Below are 25,598 nucleotides of genomic sequence, written 5' to 3' on the forward strand. Positions count from 1 at the left end.
AAGCTGTAGCTTCAGTGCTGTCCTCTGAAGTAAATTCTTCTGGGGGGTGGGAGGACTGTCCATGTAGTTGAGATTAGGGTTGACCCCTCGCTTCATGCTGGTATGTTGCACTCACTTCTTGGAGCACCAGGTTGAAGTCTGGTCCCTCTCCCTGTGGAGAGATAAACAATATCCTCCCCTTGGGTGGATTAGTGACCTGTTCCCTTGCTACCCATGTCTTTTTCCCCACCCTCTCCTTTTTAGTTGGCTACCATATATACCCCTGGATTTGGTTTGCCCCCTTCCATACTACCTGGACCTCACCCCAGGAATGTCTATATACAGTAGCTTTTTCCCTATGCCCCTTTTGCATGTTTAAGCTTACCTCAGCAGACTCATGTTGAACTTGACCTACAATCATTACTATGTTTAAGCTCATTGTTGCAACCACTGTGTCAGTCTGTCTAGATGGTAGTCTTTCTGTTTTCTTGCAGACCCTCTACTATACTAAGCTTTATGTCTTATCCTTTTTGATAGCATGTCCAAATTACATGAAGCAAAGTCTTACCATCTTTAATTCTGAGAAGCACTCGAGGTTATACAGCTTCCGAGACAACTGTCCTTATTCTTCTGGTAGTCTGTGGTATCTTTCATACTCTCTACCAACACTGATTCAAAGGCTTCAGCCCTTCTAGGGCCTTCCTTATTCATTATCCAGCTTTCTCATGCCTATGAGGTAATTGAAAATACCATGGCTTGGGTCAGGTTGACCCTCTTTGTTTTCACCAAGCAAGGTTGTGTCATTTGTATATTAAAGGTTATTAGTGAATCTTCCTCAAGTCCTCATGCTGGGATCTTCATCTAGTCTAGTTTCCAGATTATTTCCACAACATACAGATTGAATAAATATGGTGAAAGATTATAATCCTGATACACACTTTTCTGATTGTGAACTATTCACTTTCCCTTCTCTTCATGTTTCTGCATGAGCACAATTAAGATCCATTTCTCACAGTGTTATCCATAATTTTTTTATGAGCCACAAAGTAAAATGCACGGGTAAACATCTTTTTTAGTATGCTCTAATTTAAGCAAAGATCCATCTGACTTCAGCAATAGTATCCCTTGTTCAACATTCTCTTTAAATTTAGGTTGAATTTCTGTTAATTCTCTGTCAATGTACTGCTTTAACAGTTTTTTTTATTATCTTTAGCAAAATGCAAAATAACTTTTTTTGCATTTTGGGGGGTTACCTTACTTTGGAATGAGCATAGACATGAATTTCCTCTCGTCAGTTAACCATATTGCTGTCCTCCAAGTTTCCTGTCAGATAGCATGAGCATTTTCAATGTTGCATCTGTCTATTGAAATATTATACAAGTGGTATTCATTCCATCAGTTTCTGGAGCCTTGTTTGGGGCAATGTCTTCAGTGTTGCATGGACTTCTTTCAATATCATTGGTTTTGCTCATATGCTACCTTCTGAAATGGCTGAGTGCTGACCAGTTGTTTTTGAGCTAGTGACTGTATTCCTCCATGGTAGTATTTCTTTTCATGTTTTAATTATTTTATTGGGGCTCTTACAGCTCTTATCACAATCTCCATGGTAGTATTTTTTGTTTTGTTAGTATTGTTCTTTTTGTTTCATTGGGATCTGTTGTAACATTGCCCATTTTATTTATCTGTTTCTCGCATCTTTGCCCTCTTTTGTTAATTTGGTCAGTGATTTGTTGATTTTATTAATCCTTTTATAGAACTTTTAGTTTTATTGATTTTTTTATTGTTCTTCTGATTTCTCTTGGCTTCTGATTTTCATTATTTTATTTATTTTTTATGGTGATGGTGGATTTTAAAAAATGTTCTTATTCTATTTGCTGGAGTTATAAGGTTAATGTGTTCATTTTAACTCTCTTTTTTATATGTATGCTTATTGTTATAAATTGATGTCTGAGAACTGCTTTTCATAGGCCTCAAACATTTTTAGTACATTGTTTTCATTCCTGTTTGATGCTAGGAACTTTTTCTTTTTTCACTTTAAATTTCTTCTGTTACCCAGTTCTTTTTAAGTAGGATATTCAGTTTGCATGTAATTTTTTCTCTCATTCTTTCTGTTAATGATTCACAGCATTGTGATCTGAAAAATATGCATGGTGTTATTTCAATTTTAAAAAATGTATTGATGCTTGCTTGACTTAAAGTCTATTTTGAAGACTTATCCATGTGCTCTGTAAATGATTAAGTACTCTTGTGTTGATGGGTGGAGTGTTTGGTGTATGTCTGTGAGGTTAAATTGGTTGATTGTGTTATTTAGATCCTCTGTATCTTTTTTGAGTTTCTTTCAAATTGTTCTGTCTCTCATCAGAAGGGATATATATTAAAAATCCCTTACTAGTATTGTGGAGTTGTCTGCCTCTCTTTTCAGTTCTGTTAAAATTTGTCTTGTGTATTCTGGAGTTCATTCATTGTTTGTGGTGTAGTGAACAAGGTCAGCAGTTCAAAACCACTAGCCACTCTGTGGGAGAAAGACAAAGCTTTCTATCCCAATGTAGAATTACAGTCTCAGAAACCCACAGGGATTGTTCTCCCCTACCATACAGGGGCACCTTGAGTGAGGATCAACTTGATGGACGTGAATTTGAGTTTTTCAGTTGTTGGTCATAGTTATTTATTATGGTTATGTACTCTTGTTGAATTGACCCTAATATCATTTCTTAATGCCCTTCCTTGTCTCTTATGCTGGTTTTTGCCTTAAATTTTTCCTACTTCATAAGAAATTAATATTGTCACTTCTGCTCTTTTATGGTTATTGTTTGAGATGTATGTGTGTATGTGTGTGCAGTGTGTGTATCTATATATACAGATATATCAAAGAGTAGAATATTTACATATACTATGTATTATAATCATGTTCTGTAATAGAAATATATACATATATGTATATTAGAATTCTACTCTGGGATCTCATTGCATTTATACACATCTAAATATCCCATTCATTGATTTTTAACATATTTTTAACTTTGTGTCTTAAGTTATGTCTCTTGTAGGCAGAATATTGTTAGGTCATGGTTTCTTTTTTCTTTTTTAATTCCTACAGTACTCTCCATATTTATTTTTAATTTAAAATAGAGGTAACTTCCATGACAAATTTATTGTGTTTTAATGAGCAACAACAACAACAAAATCAGGACGGCAAGCTATGAAGTATGCAGATTGCATATATCCAAAATATTGCTAGCATATTAACTAATCCCCCAGAAAATGTGTTCATCAACATCATGAAAGCACTTATTAATTCCCCACATAACTTACATTAATTCCTAATTAGTAACTAAAACTGTCAAATCCAACTGGGAAAAGCTGTACAAATTAAAATAAATGAATTATTAGCATTAGTCACCAATAAGGAAACAAAAATTGCTTCTCATTACATAGTATAGGGTACTACTAATATTCATAATGGCTTTAATTATGGTTAGTTTAACAAATGTATAATAATTTTCTTGTGTGTGTGTGTGCTACTTTTTTCTTTTTAATCATTTTATTAGGGGCTCATACAACTCTTATCACAATCCATATATGCGTCCATTGTATCCATTGTGCCACTCTCTTTCTCCTGCCTGGTACATTTAACCCATTGACCTTCCGTGTAATCATTGGTCAGTGTTGACATATCACTGTTGTTCTGTTGTGCTGTTTTTTGTGGTGCTGGTAGTTTCTTTGTTCACTACACTTTTTGTGCTGACTTCTTTTTGTTTTGTGGATTTTCTTTTCCCTTCGTTACTGTTCTTTGTTTATTGAGTCAATGATTTTCTTTTCTGTCAGATTTATTAATTTTCTATGTCTACCCTGATATTTATCCTTCATCTTCCTAAATTTAAAACAATCTGTTCTGTCTTATCACCTTGACTTCCTCTCCATCTGGAAGTGCTGTCACTACAGGATTTGTTTCCTGTTTTTGTTTTAAAGTTATCATTTGCAGATTGACATCTCAGGTTCTTTATTTTAGCTCTATTTATTCTTTTTTTTTTCCTTATTCTTGATATATTTTCATCTGGGTTGGTTTTGAGTGAGGATGTCATGTGTTTTAATCTCAAGTTATTGTCCAATCTTGGTACTCTGCCAAAGGGCTCCCTAGTATTTTTGTGGGTTTTTTGTTTCTACAAATTCCCTTAAGTTTCTGTTTATCTGGAAATATTCCAATTTCACCATCTTATTTGAAGAACAATTTCACTAGCTATATAGTTATTGATTGGCAGTTTTATTTTTCTTGTCAGCATGGTTCCTGGCAAGAAATTCAAACTTAATCATTTTTAATTGGGAGTTAATGCATATATTACTCCACAGTTCAGTGACATCAAGCAGTATTGTGCTATTGCTACCACAAGCAGTTTCCAAACACTCTTTTCCTTCCTGGACTCCTTGACATCCTCTCCCTTTCCCCATCCCCCACTCCACCCCCAAAACCCTTAACTTGCTGTTGCTATAGGTTCAACAATCCTGGGTTTCATATACTGAAAAGCATATAACACAATTTCAAAAGGGTGACCCCCAGTGACATTACACCTCTGAGATTAAACCCTAATATGAACAAAACAAAAATACAGAAAATGTTGAAAACCAGATCAGGTTCAGCATGTATCAGAGGGGGAATCAACTGACAAAGTTGTTTGTTTGGGTTTTTTTGTCACTTTCCTTCCAACCCTCAATTATGGATATAGAGAGATCACCAGAGGCTTATTTCCTATGTAGTTCCCACAAATGTATCTAGGTTCCCACTGTCATCCACAGCCTTCTGCAAACTGGATCCTCACAATTTAGGCTCTGATACTAATCCCTCCTTCAACTTCAGATGATATAATTTACAATCCTTTGGTGACTGATAATCATGTGTATCTCCCTTGTGGACTTAGTTGACATCTCACTTAGATGGCTGCTTGTTTGGAGACAACTCTTTAACTCTATTTTACCTGATAGCTGGGCACCTTCTAATTTCTTCACTAATTTTGCCATAGCAACCATATCTTCTGTGTTCCCTTCCTGAGGGTGAGTATCGAGCAGGGCCGTGTTGTAAGAACTAATTGTTCTTAAGTTGGAGCTAGGATTCAATGGGAGCTCAAAACCCATTCCTGGATCTATGCTTTATTTTGTTTGTTTGTTTGATTTGCCTGTGGCTCCCTTTCAAAACCTCCTTGTTAATTTATTATAGAGAGTCTTACCGATCATCCTCCAGGGCCATAATGATCTTCCATTATATTGTCTTTGATTAGCCCTTGGTTCTAATTTTTTAAAGCCCTATTGAGGGAGGGATATTGGGCCAGTGTAGGCTAACTCCATATTATCACAGTACCTTTATTATGAACTTGTACAGAATCAATCCTTTCATGGCTGGATGCTGTTTACACAAACAATGGTGTTAAATGTCAGGGAAATTTACAGTAACCATCACTAAGAACATCAGTCCCAGGTTTGCCAGAATAATTCCATGAAGTTACCGTCTGTGCCCCTCACCTAGGATGAGTGCTCACTTTGTCTCAGGATGGCCACCCTGGCAGGGTGCCCCTACTTTGTCTTTTCCCTTTGCTGTTTCCCATCAGTTTCTTCTTCCAGTTGGTGTTTATGGATACTTATACATTATTTATACTTCCATGGGATGCTCAGGGTGCTGGAACTGTCTTCTCTTGTCAGTTTCACATAGCTTCCCACCAGGTCTTGTTATAGAGAGATAATGTGATGGTCAAACGCTATTTGGCCAGAAGTTACTGCTTCTTCTCTTGGTACCTCATTTTCCTCATTTATAAAATGGCAGTGAATACGCTGCTAAGGGGTGTATGTGTGCATGTGTGTTGTGTTTGAATGAGAAAGAATGAATTAAAAGACAGTGCATATAATATACTTCTCCTTGCCATCAATCTCCCTGCCAACTCGTGATGACCCCGGAGAACAGAGTAGAACTGCCTCTGTGGGTTTCTGAGACCTTCACGCTTTACATGAGTGGAAAGCCTTCTCTTTCTCCCACATGTATATAATATACTCAATACCCTTCCTGGCAAGGACCCAATAAGCCGAGTTGTTCTGATCATTATCATAATTTTCTCTATTGCCTGAATAATGTTTAATAAGACATTACTTTAATATTCAGAAAAGTAAAAAAGTAAAGCTTTTAAAAGTAAAGCTCTCTCTAATTTGGAAAACAATAAAAGAAAAATACTGCCAAGAAGTGAGTTTAAGAAAGGCCTTAAAAAAATGGCCTAAAACTCAAAATACTTAGACTCAAGCGAACACTCAATAATTTTGAGTTTGTTCATATTAGCGCCCCCAAATAAGAATGAAGAATGTAAATCTTTTATTTTTACTTTTTATTTGGAATTGAGTGAAAGTTTAGTTTTCCATTTAATCATTCATACACTTTTTGTTTTATATCATTGACTACAGTTCCTACAAGGTAATATCACCTATTCTACTCCTCTGTATTTCCAATTTTGATTGCTCCTTATTCCTGATGCCTTCCTGCTTCTGAACTTTGTCACCGGGTCACTGCTGCTCTTTTTAATCTCAAACGGTTGCTTATTCTACGGAGTGTGTATGTCCTTAGCATTACTGTTCACTTTATAGACTTGTATATTGTACAGCTGATAATTGAGCCATGAGGGTGAGTTCTGTTGCAGGCCTGAAAAGTAACTAAGGGCCATGGTCATGACCTGGGAGGTTTTATCGGTTTGTTTTTTCCTTTTTGAAAGAAGACTGCATGGCATCTCTTTATTTCGTTCCATGCATAAAAATAGAGACAAAATGTTGATATTGACATGTACTTTATAATAAAAGGATACCTGTAATTACATAGTTCAAACTTTAAAGCCTGCTATTGAATTGAAAATGTATCTGAGAGTCAGGGACATCTTAAAATTGAAGCTACGTGCCAAAAGTCATAGTAAGGAACAGACCAAGTAGCCAATACTTCAGGTTCATTTACTCTAAAAATCTGTTTCCCTGTCCAATACGTAGCTACTAGCCAAGTGTAGTAAATGAGCACTTAAAATGCAACTAGTCCAAGGTGATGTTGTGTGTATACACACACATATACATACATACCATATATATATCATATATATATCATATATGTGTGTGTTTCTTTTATCGCCAGTAAATCTGGCCTTTTTATGACTTAAATTCTGTTCCACATTTTTCTCCCACTCCATTCAGGACCTTCTACATTGATCTTTTTCAGAGTGGTCAGCAGTAGTAGGTAGCTAGATACCATGTGGTTCTAGTTTTATGGACATGGAAGCTGAGGTTTGCATGGCCCATTGGCTGTTGGACTAATTATTTCCATACATTTTCAGTGTCCTGTCATCTTCTTTGCTGTGGACGGGGAAAGATGGGCCTTGGGTAACCACTCACATGCTTTAAGACCTCAACCGCAACTCCCCATAGATTGTCTTTGTGGACTAGGCTATGCCGCTTACTTTAGTGGACTCCAAGATGAGCTCCGAAGTCCCTAGGCCCATTCCCTGGAGGTATTTGGTTCTGGTTAAGCTGAAGAATAGATATATTTTACATTCTTCAGGGTATATGAAGAAAGATGATGCTTACCCTATTAGTATTTGATATTCTATTTGTAATTAAAGACATACCTGCAGAGCCAAGAGACACATAAATATAATATTAATAGGAACTACCCAAAGAGAGTAATCACCCACTGCCTTATTTATGCTTCCCAGGTCTAGTGGGTCTTTATTTGGCACCAGCTGTCTCCACAGTGTGTGGGTCACAAATGGAATTTTGGAGGTATTGAAGGCTGTGCCTCCAGCTGGAGGTAGGCTTGGTTTTGTTCAGCTTCATATATTTTTTCAGCTTAATATATTTGTATTTTTTGACATTTTCCATCAGTCACTTGGTTCAAAGCTCGTGATCAAAAGGAAATAGCAAAAATTGAATTTTTAATAATCATTGGTATTTATAGAAAAACTTGTTTTCAAACCCCATTTATTACAGATTTTACATCCTGAAGTTCAAATTCTAGATCTACAGAGCTGTGATATTTCAGATACTGCTCTCCAGCACCTGAGTAACTGCAAAAAACTAAAGGAATTAAATTTAAATTCTTCGAAAGAAGACAGACTTTCTATAACATCAAAAGGTATGTGTCTTATTCTAGGTTCTCTAAAGGAATGAAATCCACGAAAAATATATGAATGAATACACAGGGAGGCTGCAAAAAGTTTGTTAGAAAAGTTGCATTTGTTTTAATTCTGTTTTGCCGTGAACCTTTTGAAGCTCCCTCATATAAAGAGAGCTTTACTTCAATAAAATAGTTCACTGGAAAATGTCAAATCCATGAGTCAGGCAGCAAACTTGAGGCCTCTGCTGGTACACAGAGTTGTAGATTTTGGCTAATCTGAAGTCCACAGATCAGGTAGTAGGTAGACACTTCTGCAGGCTTACATCTAAAGAACATAGGTCAGGTGACCAAATAGGATCGGAAGAGAAAGAGAGTGGGTGCACACATACACACAAGCACACACATGCTTTGCCAAAGCAGCACTCATTTTTATGCTGGAGGCAGGGTATAACTATCAACTGCTTGGCTAGTAAGTTCAGATCAAATCATGGAAAGTTATTATATTAATTGTACTGTTATGTTACTATATTATATTATTATATATTACATTGTGAAATAGTGATTACACATTGGTCTGCAAACCAGAAAGTTAGCAGTTTGCTATTTTAAATAATATGTTACATTATATATTATAATATTATAATACCCAGTACAGTGCTAAACTATTGAGAATTATAGCCTCGCCACCCTCCAGTGTAATTTTGGAGCAAAGATGAAGAAATATTCCAAAAGTATAAGAAACTGTGCAAGAAATAAAATGTTATATTTATCAATAAATATTCAGACTAAAATAAATTTAGAATTCTTACTTAATTTTTATCAGTGATGAAAGTTTAGAAATAAATTGGGTATGTCACAATTTTTCATTTTAAATACATTTAGAATACTGAGGAATCTACCCATGTTTATTTTAACTTGTGTAGTAAAGCAAACTGACCAGTGCATACTTTTTAGATGCAATAAACTGCAGAGCATTAGTTACGTCAGATTAAGTTTATAAGGTACTTTCTTAACAGTTGGTGCTAAGCCTAAATATGCAAACTAATATTTTTACTGTTACTTTATATAGAATAGTGGATGGTAACCATTTTTTAAAAATACAGATATTCCTCTTACTAATTATTAAGAAAGAGAAGTGATATGATCAGTTAGGTTTCTGGAAAAGGTTTAAGGGTAGTTACTTACATTTTTGCATTCATCTTGGTTAGCAAGTTAGGAATTAATAGCGTAGCAAAGAGGTATAAAATTTTTAATGTTAGGGAGGGGGGAGGGGGAGGGAGGGGAAAAAGAGGACTTGATGCAAAGGGCTTAAGTGGAAAGCAAATGCTTTGAAAATGATTAGGGCAAAGAATGTACAGATGTGCTTTATACAATTGATGTATGTATATGTATGGATTGTGATAAGAGTTGTATGAGCCCCTAATAAAATGTTTAAAATTTTTTTTTAATGTCTACATAAGTATTAGCTGAAAAGGACTTCCAACCAAGACTCTGTGAATAAGTTCTTTCTTGAGGTAGAAAACAATACAATAGACTACTCATGAATTTACTATCTTCCTTTTTGTATATTTTCCCATAGAGTTTTCTATCTATAAATAATGCTATAATGTTTATTCATGACTGAAGAGCCCAAGAGCCCTGAAATACTTTATTTTCGGAACATAGTGTTACATTCCAGTCTCCCATGTACATTTATATCAATTGGATTCAGAGACTTCTCTTTTCTTGGTGCTTATTAAAAAGCAAAGCGTGGTCCAGGCCAATAGGGAAGCAGCATGGTGACAGAAAGGAATCCTTTGAGTTTGAGGGCAGTCGAGGGGAAAGGGAGCTTACAGAAGAAGAGGCATCATTTATAAGTGTGAAGGCCACTGCTTACAACATTTGGGCAATTTAACCTTTTATTTCCCTTCACAGTAGCCAAGAAATTTAACCTAACTAGTTGAGAACTTCGCTTAACCAAAAGGGAACCACCTACTGTTTTTTTTATCAAATTTGGTTCTAAATTGACTTTCCATAAGTTGGAGATATTCTGAAGAATATACCACAAGTTGTAGAGAGAATTCTTGAAAAATTCCAGAAGAGTTTTAAATAATGACAGCGTCAAGAGGAAATTGTTGAAAATTAACAGGAAAAAGCTACTATAGATCCAATGGGATGAATGAGTACTGGTGATGGCTAAAATGAGAAACGGTGGCATTCTTTATGTACATACATAGCTTATTAATATATAATTATGTGTACCCCTCCCCCCAGGAATAAAAGCTGTGGCTTCATCTTGTTTATACCTACATGAAGCTTTTCTGAAAAGATGCTGCAATCTCACTGACGAAGGAGTCCTTGCTCTTGCACTCAATTGCCGGCTACTCAAGGTCATTGATCTAAGTGGCTGCTTAGCTATTACTGATGTGTCCTTACATGCATTAGGAGAAAACTGCCTCTCTTTGCAGTGTGTTGACTTTTCTGCTACACAGGTAAATATAGACTTGAGACATATAGACTGTGTGTATTTATCCAGTGTATTTCCATAGCACGATGAATGCTTTATTGTTATTAAAATTGTTCTTTAATGCTTCCTCCTCCCCTCCCCCAACTATCATGACCCCAATTCTACCTTACAAATCTGACTAGACCAGAGGATGTACAATGGTACAGATAAGAGCTTGCAACACAGGGAATCCAGGACAGATAAACCCCTCAGGAACAATAAGGGAAGTAGCAATACTAGGAAGGGAACCTGTGGGAGGAGTAATGGTGAACTGATCACAATGATCAATGTTCAGCCCCCTCCCAGGAGAATGGACAACAGAAAAATGGGTGAAAGGAGACAGCAGTCAGTGTAAGCCATGGGAAAAAAATAATTTATAAATTACCAAAACCCATTTGCAGGATCTACACAAGAAATAAGCCTCCAGTGATTTCCCTCTAACCATAAATGAAGGATGGGAATAATGTGGCTGTCCAACAGGAAGAATTGGAGAGACAACTACAGATTAAAATAATGAATCTAACTTGGAATGGTTAAAATATTTTCATGTGACTTCCCCTCTGATGCACTTTGTGCTTTATCTGGTTTTTAATATTATTTGTATTTCTTTCATAGTGGGGTTTATCTCTGTTATATTTTGTCATTGTTGATAGCCTCCTTGAATCTTTGTTATGGGTTCTTCTATGTTTTGTTTTGTTACCGGAAACCCAGGATAAGTGATTCTATAAAGAACTAGAATAAGGGTTCCTTGGGGCACGGTGGCGAGAATTGGTAGGATAAGAGAAGCTGGTATCAAGAAGTTTAAGAAGGAAGAAAATGTTTTGAAATTGATTTTATTAGCAATTGTATAATATTGTTTGATATGTTTGGATTATGGAATGGTATGACGTCATGATTAGCTCCTAACAAAATTGTTTGGGTGGGGAGAGGTTGGTAGTTCATACTACCCAAGGCCTCCATGAATTGGAATAAACTTGAGGACACTTGTGGGGGAAAAATGGTTGACTTCGTGCTTTGATGGTTAAATAATTGCAATATAGTTTAACACATTCCCCTCGATTATTGTAAGTAACAGAGGTGAGCCTTATGTTTAGTTATTTAGTTAAAAGCCTGTTTGCTCCCTGAGGACAATATAACTAACCACTCTAATGATTTCTAATTCTCAGAACAATCTACTGCCCTCATCTCCACTGATGCGCTTCTTCTTTTCCTTCTTGCTTAGGTATCGGACAGTGGTGTGATTGCACTTGTCAGTGGGCCTTGTTCCAAGAAATTAGAGGTAATTAAAAAATATTTATCAAGATTATGGTAGCTATAATTTTACATTATTCTCAGATTATTTTTAAACCTATCAGGCAACCAGCCTTATTTTTAATAAAATAATAATTTATTGAGCTTTTATTAAAAGTTTACATGGAAAATTGGATTCCTAGTTAATAATTTTTATACATACTACCCAGTTAGTTAAATTTTCACCATTCTATTTCTGTTATGGTGGAGCTGCTTCCATCAATTCAACTTTTGTGCACCCCACCCCCAAACCTGCTCATCTTTGCTTTAGGATAAATGTTGACCATTTGGTTTCACAGAGATTTTTTTTTAAGAAGCATAATTCTTAGGGGTGGTATTAATTTATTTTATGAACCAGTCTGTTATTTAGCTGAAAGATGACCTCCAGGAGCATTTTCAGCTCAAAATATAAAGGATGTCTCAGGGATTCCTCTGTTCTCCACAGTAAGTCTACCCTTTTATTGTTTTCAGGAATCAGAATTTAGGTCTACACTTTCTCCCCTTCTATTAGGAACTACCTGTTGTGTGTCTGGTAAAATAATCACGTAGGTCTTCTGATTCTAGGATAGATGAGGCCAGGATTCATATGGGCAGTTAATCTTTCATCTTTAGGATCTTAGTGTCTTTCTCTTCTGCTCCAGATAAAGTAGCAATTAATGCCTTATTGTCAACTGGGTATTTCTGTAGATTTTTTTTCTCTGCTATCTCTTTATTCTAGAGAGCAGCCGTTTTCAACCTGTGGGTCGTGACCTCTTTGGGGGTCCAACACCCTTTCACGGGTCACCCGATTCATAACAATAGCAAAATTACAGTTATGAAGTAGCAACGAAAATAATTTTAAGGTTGGGGTCACCACAACATGAGGAACTGTATTAAAGGGTCACAGCATTAGGGAGGTTGAGAAGCGCTGCTCTAGAGGAAAGAAAATTTAATAAATTTAGGAGACAAAATTTGTTTTAAGATGAAAACTTACTTTCTGTGTTAGACTGGGTTCTCTAGAGAAGCAAAACCAATAATCGGTAGGTAGGTAGATTAAAAAGATAGAGAAAAAATAAATTTACAAGAAAATGGCTCACTCAATTGTAGAAGTGGGTAAGTCCAGTCTGGAGCAAGGCTATTTTTAAAATATTAAACTAGAGGTTCTCCTGACTCACAGCCATCTACAGTAGCTGTGGGAGCTGATGAACAAAAAGACCAAACAGGAAGACCATAGGCTGGTGGACACAGAGGAAAGTGCATCCAAGGTCAACAGGTCAGGTTTCTGTCTGTAGAGTCCAATACATCTAAGGATGGCAAGTCAGATGGCAGGCAATAGGGTAGACCATTGATTCAAGATGCTTCCCTAGCACATCAATGTAGGAAATAGGCCACACCCACTAGGAACCTTCCTTCCAAAGGGAGTGGCATTCCAACTCTCATCTTCTCTCAACTGCTTGGCTGCTTACAACAGGCAGATCTTATCATGGAGTTGATTACAGTATGTTAGGTCCACATCATGGGGAATTACTGTATATACTCGAATATAAACCAAGTTTTTCAGCACATTTTTAATGCAGTTTTTGTGGTAAAATTAGGTGCCTCAGCAGATATTCAATATTCAGGTTGGCTTATACTCTACTATTTACGGTATTACTAAACTGCTGAGAATTCTGACCCAGCCAAGTAGACACAAACCTACTATCTCACTTTCCCATTGAAGTTTCTATTCTATTGAAAAAGTGATAGCGTCTAACAGATTTAAAGATACTCTTGGTAAGAAGATTGTGAAAATTTATCAATGTGAAGTGATAGTCTTTAAAATTTGCCTGTTTGATATTTCTAGTAGGATACCTTTTTCTCTTGTATCCTAGTTCTCTTAAGAGCCACACTGTACAGCCATGTAAGAAGATTTCAGAGATATCAGCCTTTGGATTTGACTGATATTTCCTCCTCTATCTTATTTTTTAATAGGAAGCCTTTTACCCAGAATTGGAGTTTCTGCCATTCCTAGTTGATAGCGGTTTTTGTTTTTAAGTCTTACTTAATATAACCACACTTTATGACAATAAGTCACATCAAATTCTTGAAAGTAATCACTTTTGCCAGAATATTTCCCCTTGAATTATTGTGGCTCAATGGCAGTGCGTTCACGTGATTAATCATTTATTGAAGGTATCTTTTTCTTTTCATTTTATTTGATTTAATGATATTAAAAGTACTAAAGATTGACCTTTACCATATTTTGACTTACTATCATTAGTGTATTTAATTTTATCACAAGCAGTATCTCTTAACTACATTAAAGACATTGATGATGGAGAACAAACAGTTTGACAGGCACATGATGATTAACCCAAACCTGCTACTGTGGAGACAGTTCTGACTCATGGTAATCCCATGTGTTGATAAGGCTTTGTGCCCTTTGTGAAAAGATTTTCAGTAGGGGTGGAAGAAGAGGGGAGGGAAAATCAATAACTAGAGGGCAGACATGTATTAACTTGAGATGAAGCAAAGGCAATAAATCTATAACAAAGGGGGGAGGGACTCAGCACAGAATGATCGAGGCAAAGGAAGACACTGAGAGGAGCACAAGAGTTAAAGACAGCAAAGGTTAATGCAATACTGTGCATTCTGTACATAATTCTGCAATAACAGTCATCTTCATAATCTATGATTGGATACATTGATGCTCAATCTGAACAGGGGTAGGGAAGAGAAGGGGACTCATATCCACAAATAAGATTGACAGAAGAAATTTTGTCATATGTATTTATATGTACTGCAAATATATCTATGAATATAGTAGGACATATAGGGAACAAAGTTAAGAAAAGTTCTTAGCTGTAATCATAACCTTCAGGAAATAAGAACCTTGGCCGGGGGGGGGGGGGGGCCTCAGGACCATAGTCACGGGAACACTAAAGTCAATTGCTACAACATGGCCCACGAAGACAATGTTCTATATCCTACTTATAGTTACAACTGGGGTCTTAAAATCTGTGAATGCCATCTACGGCGAAAATTATTGGTTTCTCCTATCTGGAGCAAAAAAAACGAGTTAAGGAAATCAAAGGCACAAGGAACCAATGTGCCCAAAGGACTAAAGCACCCTATGAACCTTAGCCTCTATGGGCCTGGGACCAGGGGACTAAATGGTAACCAGCTGTCACACCAACTGATCTGAGCGAGATCGCACAGGAGGTCTTGGCAAGAAGTGGGGCTGGGGATGGAACAAAACTTAAAACAGGCCAGGTTTATCGCTCTGGTTGTGACTATGGCCTTCAGACACTCTTCAAACCTGGAACTGAACTCATGCCCACGGCTCAACTAAGCAACATGCCTAGACCATGAACAGGAACACCAGGGAGGTACACACTCATTCAGAAACAATCAACCCTCTGAGCTCAAAGGGCAGCATTTGCCCTGGAATACAGCTCCGAATGCAGGAAAGGATAGAAAAGAAGGCAAAGGGAAATGGTAAACCAGGGAGGAAGCGGAAAGAGAACTTGTGGCTTGTGGGAATTACAGTGTAACAAAAAATATACATTAATAGTTGAATGGAAAACCAATAAATTTTCACACTGTTCACAATTCTTTTTAAAATGTGCTTTGTCCAATATTGGCCCAGAAAGGCAAAGATCTACACTGGATCTTCCAAACAACATTTGGGCCTACATTATCCTCTGGAGATAATAATGTACTTCTTGGTTTAGTTGGTTCATTTTTGCTAGACCTGTTTGAGCTTCTGATTAAGGCTCTCTTGGGCCATTCTTTTTTCTTTGTTAACATCAATAATGTTCCATAGTTCCTTTTATGTTAAGGGTGTGTTTACATTTGGGATTGTTTGCTTTTCCTATAATTGCTATGTAAACTAATTTTGATACTGAGCTTTATGCTTTACACTGGAATTTGCAAATATTTGACCACTATTTCTGGTACAGACGCTACTGGTATTACTTTGTTATTGTTCATGTCACTATGGTTTGGTGCAATCAATAAAAAACTGCTATTTCAACATTTAAGCTGAGACATAATTTTACCTAATCGCGACATGCTGGGTATGTCATATGTTTAATAAAGACACCCAAAAGTCTGCAAACCAAGTTGATTTAGTCCAAATTGATTTTAATATTTGCTAAGTTTGGGTATAGTTCTCCAGACAATATTAGGAGGATAAAGGGATAATGACAACACAAAGGAATCAAACATAAATTTTCCTTCTGGAATCTCCAGACTAATTTTAATTTTCCCACGTTAAATTCCATTAAAGACTGATGATGGAGAATAAATATGTAGGTGGAAACAAGATCAGATACTAATTAGAATTGAGGCTAAACTTTGCGATTTGCAAGTTTCAGTGAAGCAGGATGTTTTGGTCTGGAGTTTTCTTGAGAAAGTAGTGCATAGTTATTTCTATCTTCTCAAGTTGCCTCCAATTTGAGTAGAAATTGACTCTGTGTTTTTTTCGTTTAACTCTAACTTGGGCCCAGCTGAAGTACTCTAGCCGGGGTGAATAGGGACTGGGAAAAGCCTCCTGAGGAAAAGGAGAAGGTGGGATATAAAACAGGCTTTTCCCCAGCTTGTCTCCCCCAAATATATGTCAGACCTAGGACACTGCTTGCAACTAATGGTAAATGATTGTCAAGTTATCTCCCTGAAGGCATTAGTCATCCAGAGCAAGCAGACTACTGTCTGATCCACCTCAGGTGGGGCTCGCTCCCTGCTGTTAAGGACAGTGGATTCCTTTCCCTTCAGGGAGCAGAATAAATCAAACTACCAGGTCATGAACAATCAAGGTTAGGCTGCCATCTTGAATCTAGGATCTGCCCATTTTGACACATGTGTAACCTAATCCCTCCTCTTCCTGTAGTGTGTAAAACCCTAGATCAAAAAAATAAATAATTAAAAATAAATAAAAACCCTAGATCATCCCCTTTTGCTGTATTGCCTACGGTTCAACCCCTTCCTGTGACGTAGGTAGTTACCTGTAATCAGCGGGCTTACACGCCCCCAAAGATATATAAGCCTTGATTAGAAATAAATATCTCCTTGGGCTCCTCTCCTCCCCTCTCCCTCCTTACCTTCTCCCTCACTCTCCTCTCCTCCGCCCATGCTCTGCGCAGAGCGTGGACCTGGCTGCTGAGATCATGGCCATCCAGGAGGTGAGCATGCTACCCTAAAATGTGTCTGATTCCTTTATTTCACTCTCTCTCCTATCTCTATTATTCTCTATGACTTCACTATAATCTATATATATTATAGCCATACAATCGCACCTATGGACCCATGATAAATTGTTAGGGGCTAGTCTCCCCTGACAGGAGAATCCAACTAGCTGAAGAAAATTGAGTCACTGAAGTTTTAAAGTCAATAGATGAAAGGAACAAAGGCAGCAGAAAGTAGTACCAGTAGATTAGAACAACAAAGGAAGGTCTCATTCCTTTGTTGTTTGGATCGATTGGTACTATCTTTGTTGTTATATCATTATAATTACTTGTGGAATATATTTTTCCTCAATTTTAAACTAATTTCAAAATTAGTACAGCCAACAAAGCATACTTATTTCAAAACATACAGAAAGTTATAGAACGTAATCAGCAGAGACCTATACACCCATCATTTGCATTTTAACATTTTCTGTATTTATTTCCATTCATTTTAAAATTAAAAGTTACATCTAAAGCCACCACGTCTTCCTTCAATGATAGCTGATGTCCTAAAGCTAACTATGAGGGAGTACCCAAAAAGAGAAAGTTTTTTTTCTCTGTTTCAAAGGACTCTCCATTACACTTAATACATTTATCAAATCTACTATTCCATTCTTGGAAACATTTTTCAAACTCATCTGCTTGGATGGCTGAGAGCACCTCCCTCATTTTCTTCTTCACCTCTTCTATGTCATCAAATTGCTGTCCTTTCATGTCCCTGTTCATTCTCAGAAACAAAAAGAAGTCCTACAGAGCAAGGTCGGATAGTAAAGTGGGTGGGGCAAGAGACACCTGCTATTTTATATCCAAAACTGGCACACTGAGATGGCTGTGTAAACAGGTGCATTCACATGATGGCAAAACCAGTCCCTAGTCTACCACAAGTCAGTCCTTTTTTTGTCACACACTGTTAGCAATCTTTTGAGAACCTCTAAATAGAAAGCTTAATTAACAGTCTGACCTGGTAGAATGAACTCCAAATGCACTACCAGTTAATATTTTCGTACGTCAGAAATGTTTGTCATCAGTGGGCATTTCACCTTTTTGGAAATGAGAAAACCACTTGTACACTTGAATTTTTCCCATAGCTCTGTCCTTGTAAGCTGTGTTCAACATCACAACAGTTTCTATGGTATTTTTCTCCAAGCAGGAAACAAAATTTCACAGCCACATGCTGTTCTCTTAAATCAGCCATCACAAAAAACAAGATTCAAGCAAAAATGCTTTTATAAAAAAATTCACTGTAGGTAGAGAGAACCTACCCAGGTTACACCACTGGGTGGACTAACTCAGAGCCACTTGCTTGCCTGGAGGGAAAAAAATGTGTACTTTGAAACCTCTCCCCCCCCCAGTGGAATTCTTGGGGGGGGGGTTGGTGCCCCTCATATGTATCTTTCTTGCATGCCTAGATACTTTTTCTATATATGGATCCACAATCAAGGGAAAATATTGTTTTGTATGTTTTTTAATTTGTGCAGCAGTTTCATAGTATATGGATTCTTTTACAATTTTTTAGTTCATAATTATTTTTTTATTTCAAGCTTTATTGAGGCATAATTTACATATAATAAAATCCACCCATTTTAAATATGCTGTGTGATCGGTTTTGGTTATTGTTATGCAGTCAAGTAACAATTACCACAATTAAAATATAGAACACATTCCAGATGAAAAATAAAACACAGAACTTTTTGATCACCCCACAAAGTTGCATCCTGTCTCTTTCTAGTGGTATGAGTTACGCACTGGGCTGCTAACCACAAGGTCACCAGGTGGAAACCACGAACTTCTCCATGGGAGAGGGAGAGTTTCTGCTCCCTAGAGATTTACAGCCTCCGAAATTCACAGACAGTTCTACTCTGTCCCAGATGGTCACTAAGAATCAAACTGACTAGAGGACAGAGTTGGGGTGGGGACCTATTTTGGTTTTGGATTTTAGAGTCTATAACTCTTCTGACATTCAGTCAAGCCATTATTGACTTATTTTCCATGATTATAATACTGCCTTTTCAGGTATCTTATATAAATGGAATTACATGTAACCTTTTAGTTTCGCTTCTTTTCCTTTCTTAATTTGCTAACTAATGCTCCTTAGCATGTATATGTCATCATTTGATTATGCATTCACCATTTCATGGACATTTGGGTTCTAATTTGAGGCTGTTCTGAATAGTACCATGGAAATTTGCATGCAAGTCTTGTATAAATATATGCTTTAATTTTTCTTACATTACTATAAAAGAGTGCACTTACTGGGTAGGATACTCAGTACATTTTGACAGTTTTACCTCATTATATTAATAAATCATCATTTATTTACTAACCTTCCACTGTTTACTGTTGGACATAATATTACAATGGGCATACTTATAAATTGTTTCCTTGTGCACATATAATGCATAAGAGTTTCTCTACAATGGGCATCTATAATTAGAATTTCTGGGTTCTAGGTTATACTCATCTTCAGTTTTACTAGATACTGCCATATTATTTTATAAAATGACAAGGTATTTAATTATCAAAGCTACTGTAACTTCTGAATTGCTACAGATTTAATAGATCCTTTCTATGTCACTTTCTTTTTTTGTTAAAACAGCTTTATTGAAGTATAATTATAGAAAGCATTGCAGATACTTAAGTGTGTATATTTTCTTAACTTTTGACATATACCCATGGATGTTTTTCTTATATGTAGGTATTTGATCCTTTTGTATCACAGTATTTTAAAAAACTTTTTCGTACTATCGTCATCAACTTTTTTTTGTCTTTTTTAAACAGCAGATTCACATGGGACATTGTGTGAATCTGACGGATGAGGCTGTGGAAGCTGTCCTTACTTGTTGCCCTCAGATATGTATATTGCTCTTCCATGGATGTCCTCTGATAACAGGTTAGTCTGCTAGCCTACTTGGCTTCATCTTTGACAAACTGTGTGACCTTGAGGAAACTAGTTACTTATTCCGTTTCTTGGTCTGGAAATTGGATATAATGTAAATTGGATATAAGCCTCTATCATGGCTTATTCGTGATGATTATGTAATAACTATGTGGTGACTCACACATGGTTAGGGTTGAATACCGCTAAGTGTTAATCCTCAAGAGATGGGGTATAGGTAGAACCTCCAGAGAAAGAGTCTGTATATTGCAACTTAAGACATGGTCGAGCCCGCTAGAATAGAAACGACTAAAACAGTTCTGACATTACTGAGTTTCTTAGTCAGAGGTAAGACAATTATCCCTCCCTGACCAGTTTTAGAAGGATCAAAGAAAGCAAATGCTCTCCAGATTCCTTCTTCCCTTATCCCTCAAACCTAAATAATGGTCTGAGTGGCTAAAAGGGGAAAAAAGGGCGAAAAGTAAAACTGAAGTGGAGTCGATAGTGACAAAGAAGTTCATTGAGCCAATTAGAACATATTGTGTTATTTTCCCCATTAAAATCTTGTTTTGCTTAATCATCAAAAAAAGAAGAAAAAGCAAATGGAGCCCTGATGGCATTGTGTTATGAGTGGTTGCTAACTACACGATCAGCATTCTGAACACTGTGTCAAGGGAGAAAGATGGCGGCTTTCTGCTTGCATAAAGATGTGTAGCGTTGGAAACCCACAGGGTCGGTTCTGCTGTCCCACTCTGAGTCAGATCGACTGGGTGACAGTGAGTGAAAGAAAGCAAACATAAATTTGTTGTTAAAGTTGTATCATAAGAGATATCCTTCTTTAACACACTAATTACAATATTGTTTTTAGATGTCAGAATATACTTGTAACCATTTTAATCTCAAGACGAAATCATTAAAATAACAACAGCCATATAAACCTCAATCACAAAGGCCATTCCCATGCCTGTGGCCAATTAAACATGACTGGTTTTCTTTTCTATAGAAGCAAATTACTTTATATATATGATTATTTATCCAGGTATAGCACCCGAGTATATATTTAAAATATATAAGCTAATTCATAATATTAAGAGCCTTGTCTTAATCATTTCCTACTTTAAGGATCTCTTGTTTGCTCAGTAGACTTTCAAATTAATATATTCAGAAAACTGTTGAGAGAGAGCTACGTGTAGAATGTTTATGGAATTACTGTATTGTTCCATCTGTAATACTCTATAAAACCCTTGATATACTCTCGTCTGTGCCTTATACAATATAGTTTATTCTTTTATCATTGACTATAGACCATTTCTTCCTTGGTCCAAAGGATTTTGTGACTCTAGATCTCAGTCTTTTTGTAGTACAAAGGAAGGAGTGACCAAAGACTGACCCACACTCCCCTAATCCTGGATCACCTCCAATGATTAGGTTAAACTAGCTTCCTTACAAGAATACAAATGGTATTTACTAGTAGAAAAGAACATCAACTAAAGGAAAGAAAGTGTAAATGTGGGTGAAGGGAAGACAGTACATGGTGTAATATAAGAAAATAAAAAGAATTTATAAATAATCAAGGGTTCACGAGGGTAGGGGGATGGAGAAGGGAGGAGTAAAAATGAGGAGCTGATCCCAAGGGCTCAAGTAGAAAGAAAATGTTTTGGAAATGATGATGGCAACGTTAGATCTCTCGGGGGAGTGATATACCTCGGTCCTTGGCTCCGCGTGAGAAAGAATTTACTCAGAAGCCTGGTTTGTGATCCCAGTGAGTTTATGAAGAATAGTAGCAGTTTCAGGTTCTACAGTAAATGGAACACGAGCCAGACAGAGTCTGCGGCACAGTTGCAGGACTGCAGCCCCGCCGCTCTGGACCTAAGCCAGCCCGGCTGTGCTACTCTGCGTAGCAGCCAGTGGGATACTCATCGACCCCATTGGCTGAATCAAATTCACCTGGCTTAGATGGGCCAGTCCAGGTGTAATGCCCACCTAGGTGTGCCACCCCTTCCTGGCCAGAAGCTCGAACCTCTGAGCATGCATAACGGACACCCCAGTCCCTGTGCTCGCTACCTAACAGCAACATATGTACAAATGTACTCAATACAGCTGATTATGGATTATTATAAGAGCTGTAAGAGCCCCCGATAAAATGATTTCTTCATTTTTTAAAAAGGAAGTTTACATATTATAAATAAACCTGGTATTTGTGAGGCCTGACTAGCTGAAGAATTGTCTCAAAACAGAACTAGCTCCCTTGAGAGCAGTGATCTAGCCTCATTTTTAAGTGTTACTTTGAAAGCAAAATGTGCCTATGGCTTATTCTTTATAAGAAATAATGTTCTAGAAAAAAAGAAATGTTCTGATGACATTAACCATGTTAACATGATGCATGTTTTTCTCCTATAGATTTCACATGTTATATGCTGCATGTTGTGAGGAATTAATTACTGTAATGCTGTTTACGTCCAAATTGGCAGTCTTTTTCTATCTGGCAGCCGTCAGGAGGACTCCAGCCTCACTCTAAAATCCCCAGGCCTTGAAAACCATTGAGCAAGGTTTATAAAGACAAAAGCCGCATTCTGTTTGGCAAGCAGGAAGGATTGATGGTATTACATTTCTTTCAGCAGGCAGTTTACAGAAGCGAAGATAAGCATTTAATCTTTCTAACTTTGTGAGACAGGGTGGACTGGGATAAGGGCAAAGGGCACATTCTGAGAATAGGAGGATGTTGACATTTGAGAAATAATTCACGGCAAAGCACATGTTGAGGCAGTGACGGGCATGGGTAAGAAAGAGGTTGCATGCTTTAGGGAGGAGAGAGGCCTGGGCGGCATTTTAAAATTCTACAATGGAGTCACGCAAGTCAAGCTCAGGAGAGCCCCATCCATATATGTCCCCATTATACACTTACATTGGCAATGAGAAAATGTTGAATTATTTGTAGTTCTCAGTAATTGGGATAACATCTTACGGCAGCATTCTGAAGTGGGAACCACTTAACACGCTTAAAAAGTACTGAAGAACCTAAAGAGCTTTTATGTGAGCCGAGTTTGTAATGTTTCCTGTATTAGAAATTAAAACTGAAAAAAGTTAATGATTTAAAAGAATAATCCCATTACGTGAAGAGAAATATATTAATCACCTTTTCACATTAGTATGGTTAATCTTTGATATTATCCTAAAACTCATCAAGTGGTAATTTCTTAAAAGCCAGTTACCGTGCAGAAACGGAAGCCTTATCAATGACCTTTACATATACTTAAATTCCAGTCCACTACTCACTGCACTTTAGGAGGGTCTTTTACCAATGTATGATTTTGTAATCTCACGCACTGGTTAATATGGAAAACACTAGTTCTGTGAACTGTGCACATCTCCCAAATGTCACATTTCAACACTAAGGGGGGGGGGAAGTTTTTGTATCACTCCTGTCTAAAAGAACAACCAATAAATGAGGTGGGGACCACATCTGACCTCTGCCCCCTCTCCCACAGTGATTAACATCATCTGCCCAAGACTAATTGCTGTGAGGCTGAGGTCAGAAATGCCGCAAGCCGTTTTTGGTTTTTTTTTCCTTTTCGTTGTTGGCGTCAAATCAAATTTGGCGCAGTGGCTCCAAACTCAGGGAAGCACTGGGCTTGCTGAGAGAAAGAATGACGAGGCATGGGAAGTGGAAAAAAAGCCGGTGAGAAATGACATGCTGCAGCTGAGAGGGGAGAAAAGTGATTTCTGGAGTGGTCTAGGGCAGGGATCAGCTAACTTTGCAAATAACTCTTCCATCTCAAAAGTTATCCAATCCTGTCACAGTTTATCCTTTAATGTTTTTCTATTTTACTTCAAAGCCACAGTTTGCCAACCCCTGGTCTAGGACACAATCCAGGCTGGCTAGGCAATGGATAATTGATAGCGGCAGGGCTTACTTTTCCTGATGGGTCTCAATAATATCTACCCTGCCAGGTACCAAATGCCATGTGCACATAAATGAAGAGACAGTTTAGGGTAGAGAAGAGATTAAACCTGGATGCTTTTTTTAAAAGGTTAAGGGTTCTATGCTTATATGACTGCATTGCAGATATTGAATGCTAAAAGGGTTGTTAGACTTACCAACTATAACCTTATTATAAGCTGGGACGCTCTCGTGGTGTAGTGGTTACATGTTGGGCTGTGATTGGTATTGTCAGCTGTTCAAAACCACCAGCCACTCTTGGGAAAAGAAAGGACCTTCAGTTACAGTCTCAGAAACTCACAGGGGCAGTTCTCCTGTACTGCTGAGAATCAGTATTGACTCAATGGCAGTGAGAGACTTGAATACAGCCTTGAAAATCTATGGAGGAAATCTGAACCACACCCAGAATCTTCTCTTAGGAAATTTGTATTTGCTTAGCCAAACATCCACTGAGGGTGGATTTACAAGCTGTCTAATCATAATAAGCATATTGATTTCCACTGCACACGTAAGCCTATTTTACAATACCTTGTTGAGAAACATTCAGAGAAACATAACCTTTAACCTTTTAAAAATATCCAGTTTGAATCATCTTTTCTCCAACCTTGAACTGTCTCTCCGTTTATGTGCATGTGGCCTTGGGCCTGTGGCAGGGTGGATTTCACCCAGTTGTGCTTTCACTTTGTTTTTTAAACTCCTTGCCATAAGGTCAGTTTTAACTCATAGTGACCCAACAGTGCAGAGTAGAACTGCCCCGTGGGCTTCTGAGACAGTAAATCCATACGGGAGGAGAAAGCCTCATCTTTCTCCCAAGGAGTGGCTGATGGTTGCAAACTGCTAACTTTGTGGTTAGCAGGCCAACACATAACCCATTAGGCCCCTAGGGCTCCAGTTGTTAGGTGATGTCAAATTGGTTCCAACTTATAGTGCCCGTATACACACAGAACAAACACTGCCCAGTACCGAACTATCCTCACAGTCTTGGTTATGCTTGAGCCTATGGTTGCAGCCACCATGGCAAGCCACCGCTTTGACAATCTTTTTTGCTGATGGTCCACTTTACCAAGCACGGTGTCCTTTTCCTAGGACTGGTCCCTTCTGACATGTCCAAAGGACGTGAGACGAAGTGTCATCATCCTTGCCTCTATGAAGAGTTCTGGCTATTCTTGCAAGACAGACTGGTTTATTTTTCTAACAATCCACTCAATTCACTGTCATCGAGTCTGTGCTGACTCACAGGGACACTATAGGACAGCGTAGACCTGCTTCTGTGAGTTTACAAGACTAACTTTTGAAAGGAGTAGAAAGCCCCATCTTTCTCCCAAGTAGCGGCTGGTGGTTTAAAACTGCTGACAGCCCAACTTGTAATCACTATACCACCAGGGCTCCTTTAATAGTCCATGGTATTTTCTATTATTCTTTGCCAACACCATAATTCAAATTCATCTGCAGTCTTCCTTATCCATTGTGCAACTTTCATATACATATGAGGTGATTGATAATACCGTGGCTTGGGTCAAGTACACCTTAGTCTTCAAGATGACATCCTTCCTCTTAAATGCACACGAAATCTGTGCAGCATATTGTTTGATTTCTTGACTGCTGCTCCCATGTGTATTGGCTGTAGATTCACGCACAGTGAAATCTTTGATATTTTTGATATTTTCGATCTTTTCTCCATTTATCATTATGCTGTCTATTGGTACAATTGTGAAGATATT

General features: G+C 37.5%; 1 protein-coding gene across 1 annotated transcript in view; it reads left to right on the top strand.

Moving 5' to 3' along the window:
* AMN1 (antagonist of mitotic exit network 1 homolog) overlaps positions 1-25,598 on the top strand; it is a 64,820-nt gene that overhangs the window by 24,926 nt on the left and 14,296 nt on the right. The window contains exons 3-6 of the mRNA XM_075551908.1: positions 7,975-8,119; positions 10,355-10,572; positions 11,809-11,865; positions 19,841-19,952. Of these exons, the coding sequence (XP_075408023.1) occupies positions 7,975-8,119; positions 10,355-10,572; positions 11,809-11,865; positions 19,841-19,952 (532 nt within the window). The remainder of the gene's footprint in view (positions 1-7,974; positions 8,120-10,354; positions 10,573-11,808; positions 11,866-19,840; positions 19,953-25,598) is intronic.

Source organism: Tenrec ecaudatus, chromosome 6 (genome assembly GCF_050624435.1).
Source record: "Tenrec ecaudatus isolate mTenEca1 chromosome 6, mTenEca1.hap1, whole genome shotgun sequence".
Lineage (NCBI taxonomy): Eukaryota > Metazoa > Chordata > Mammalia > Afrosoricida > Tenrecidae > Tenrec > Tenrec ecaudatus.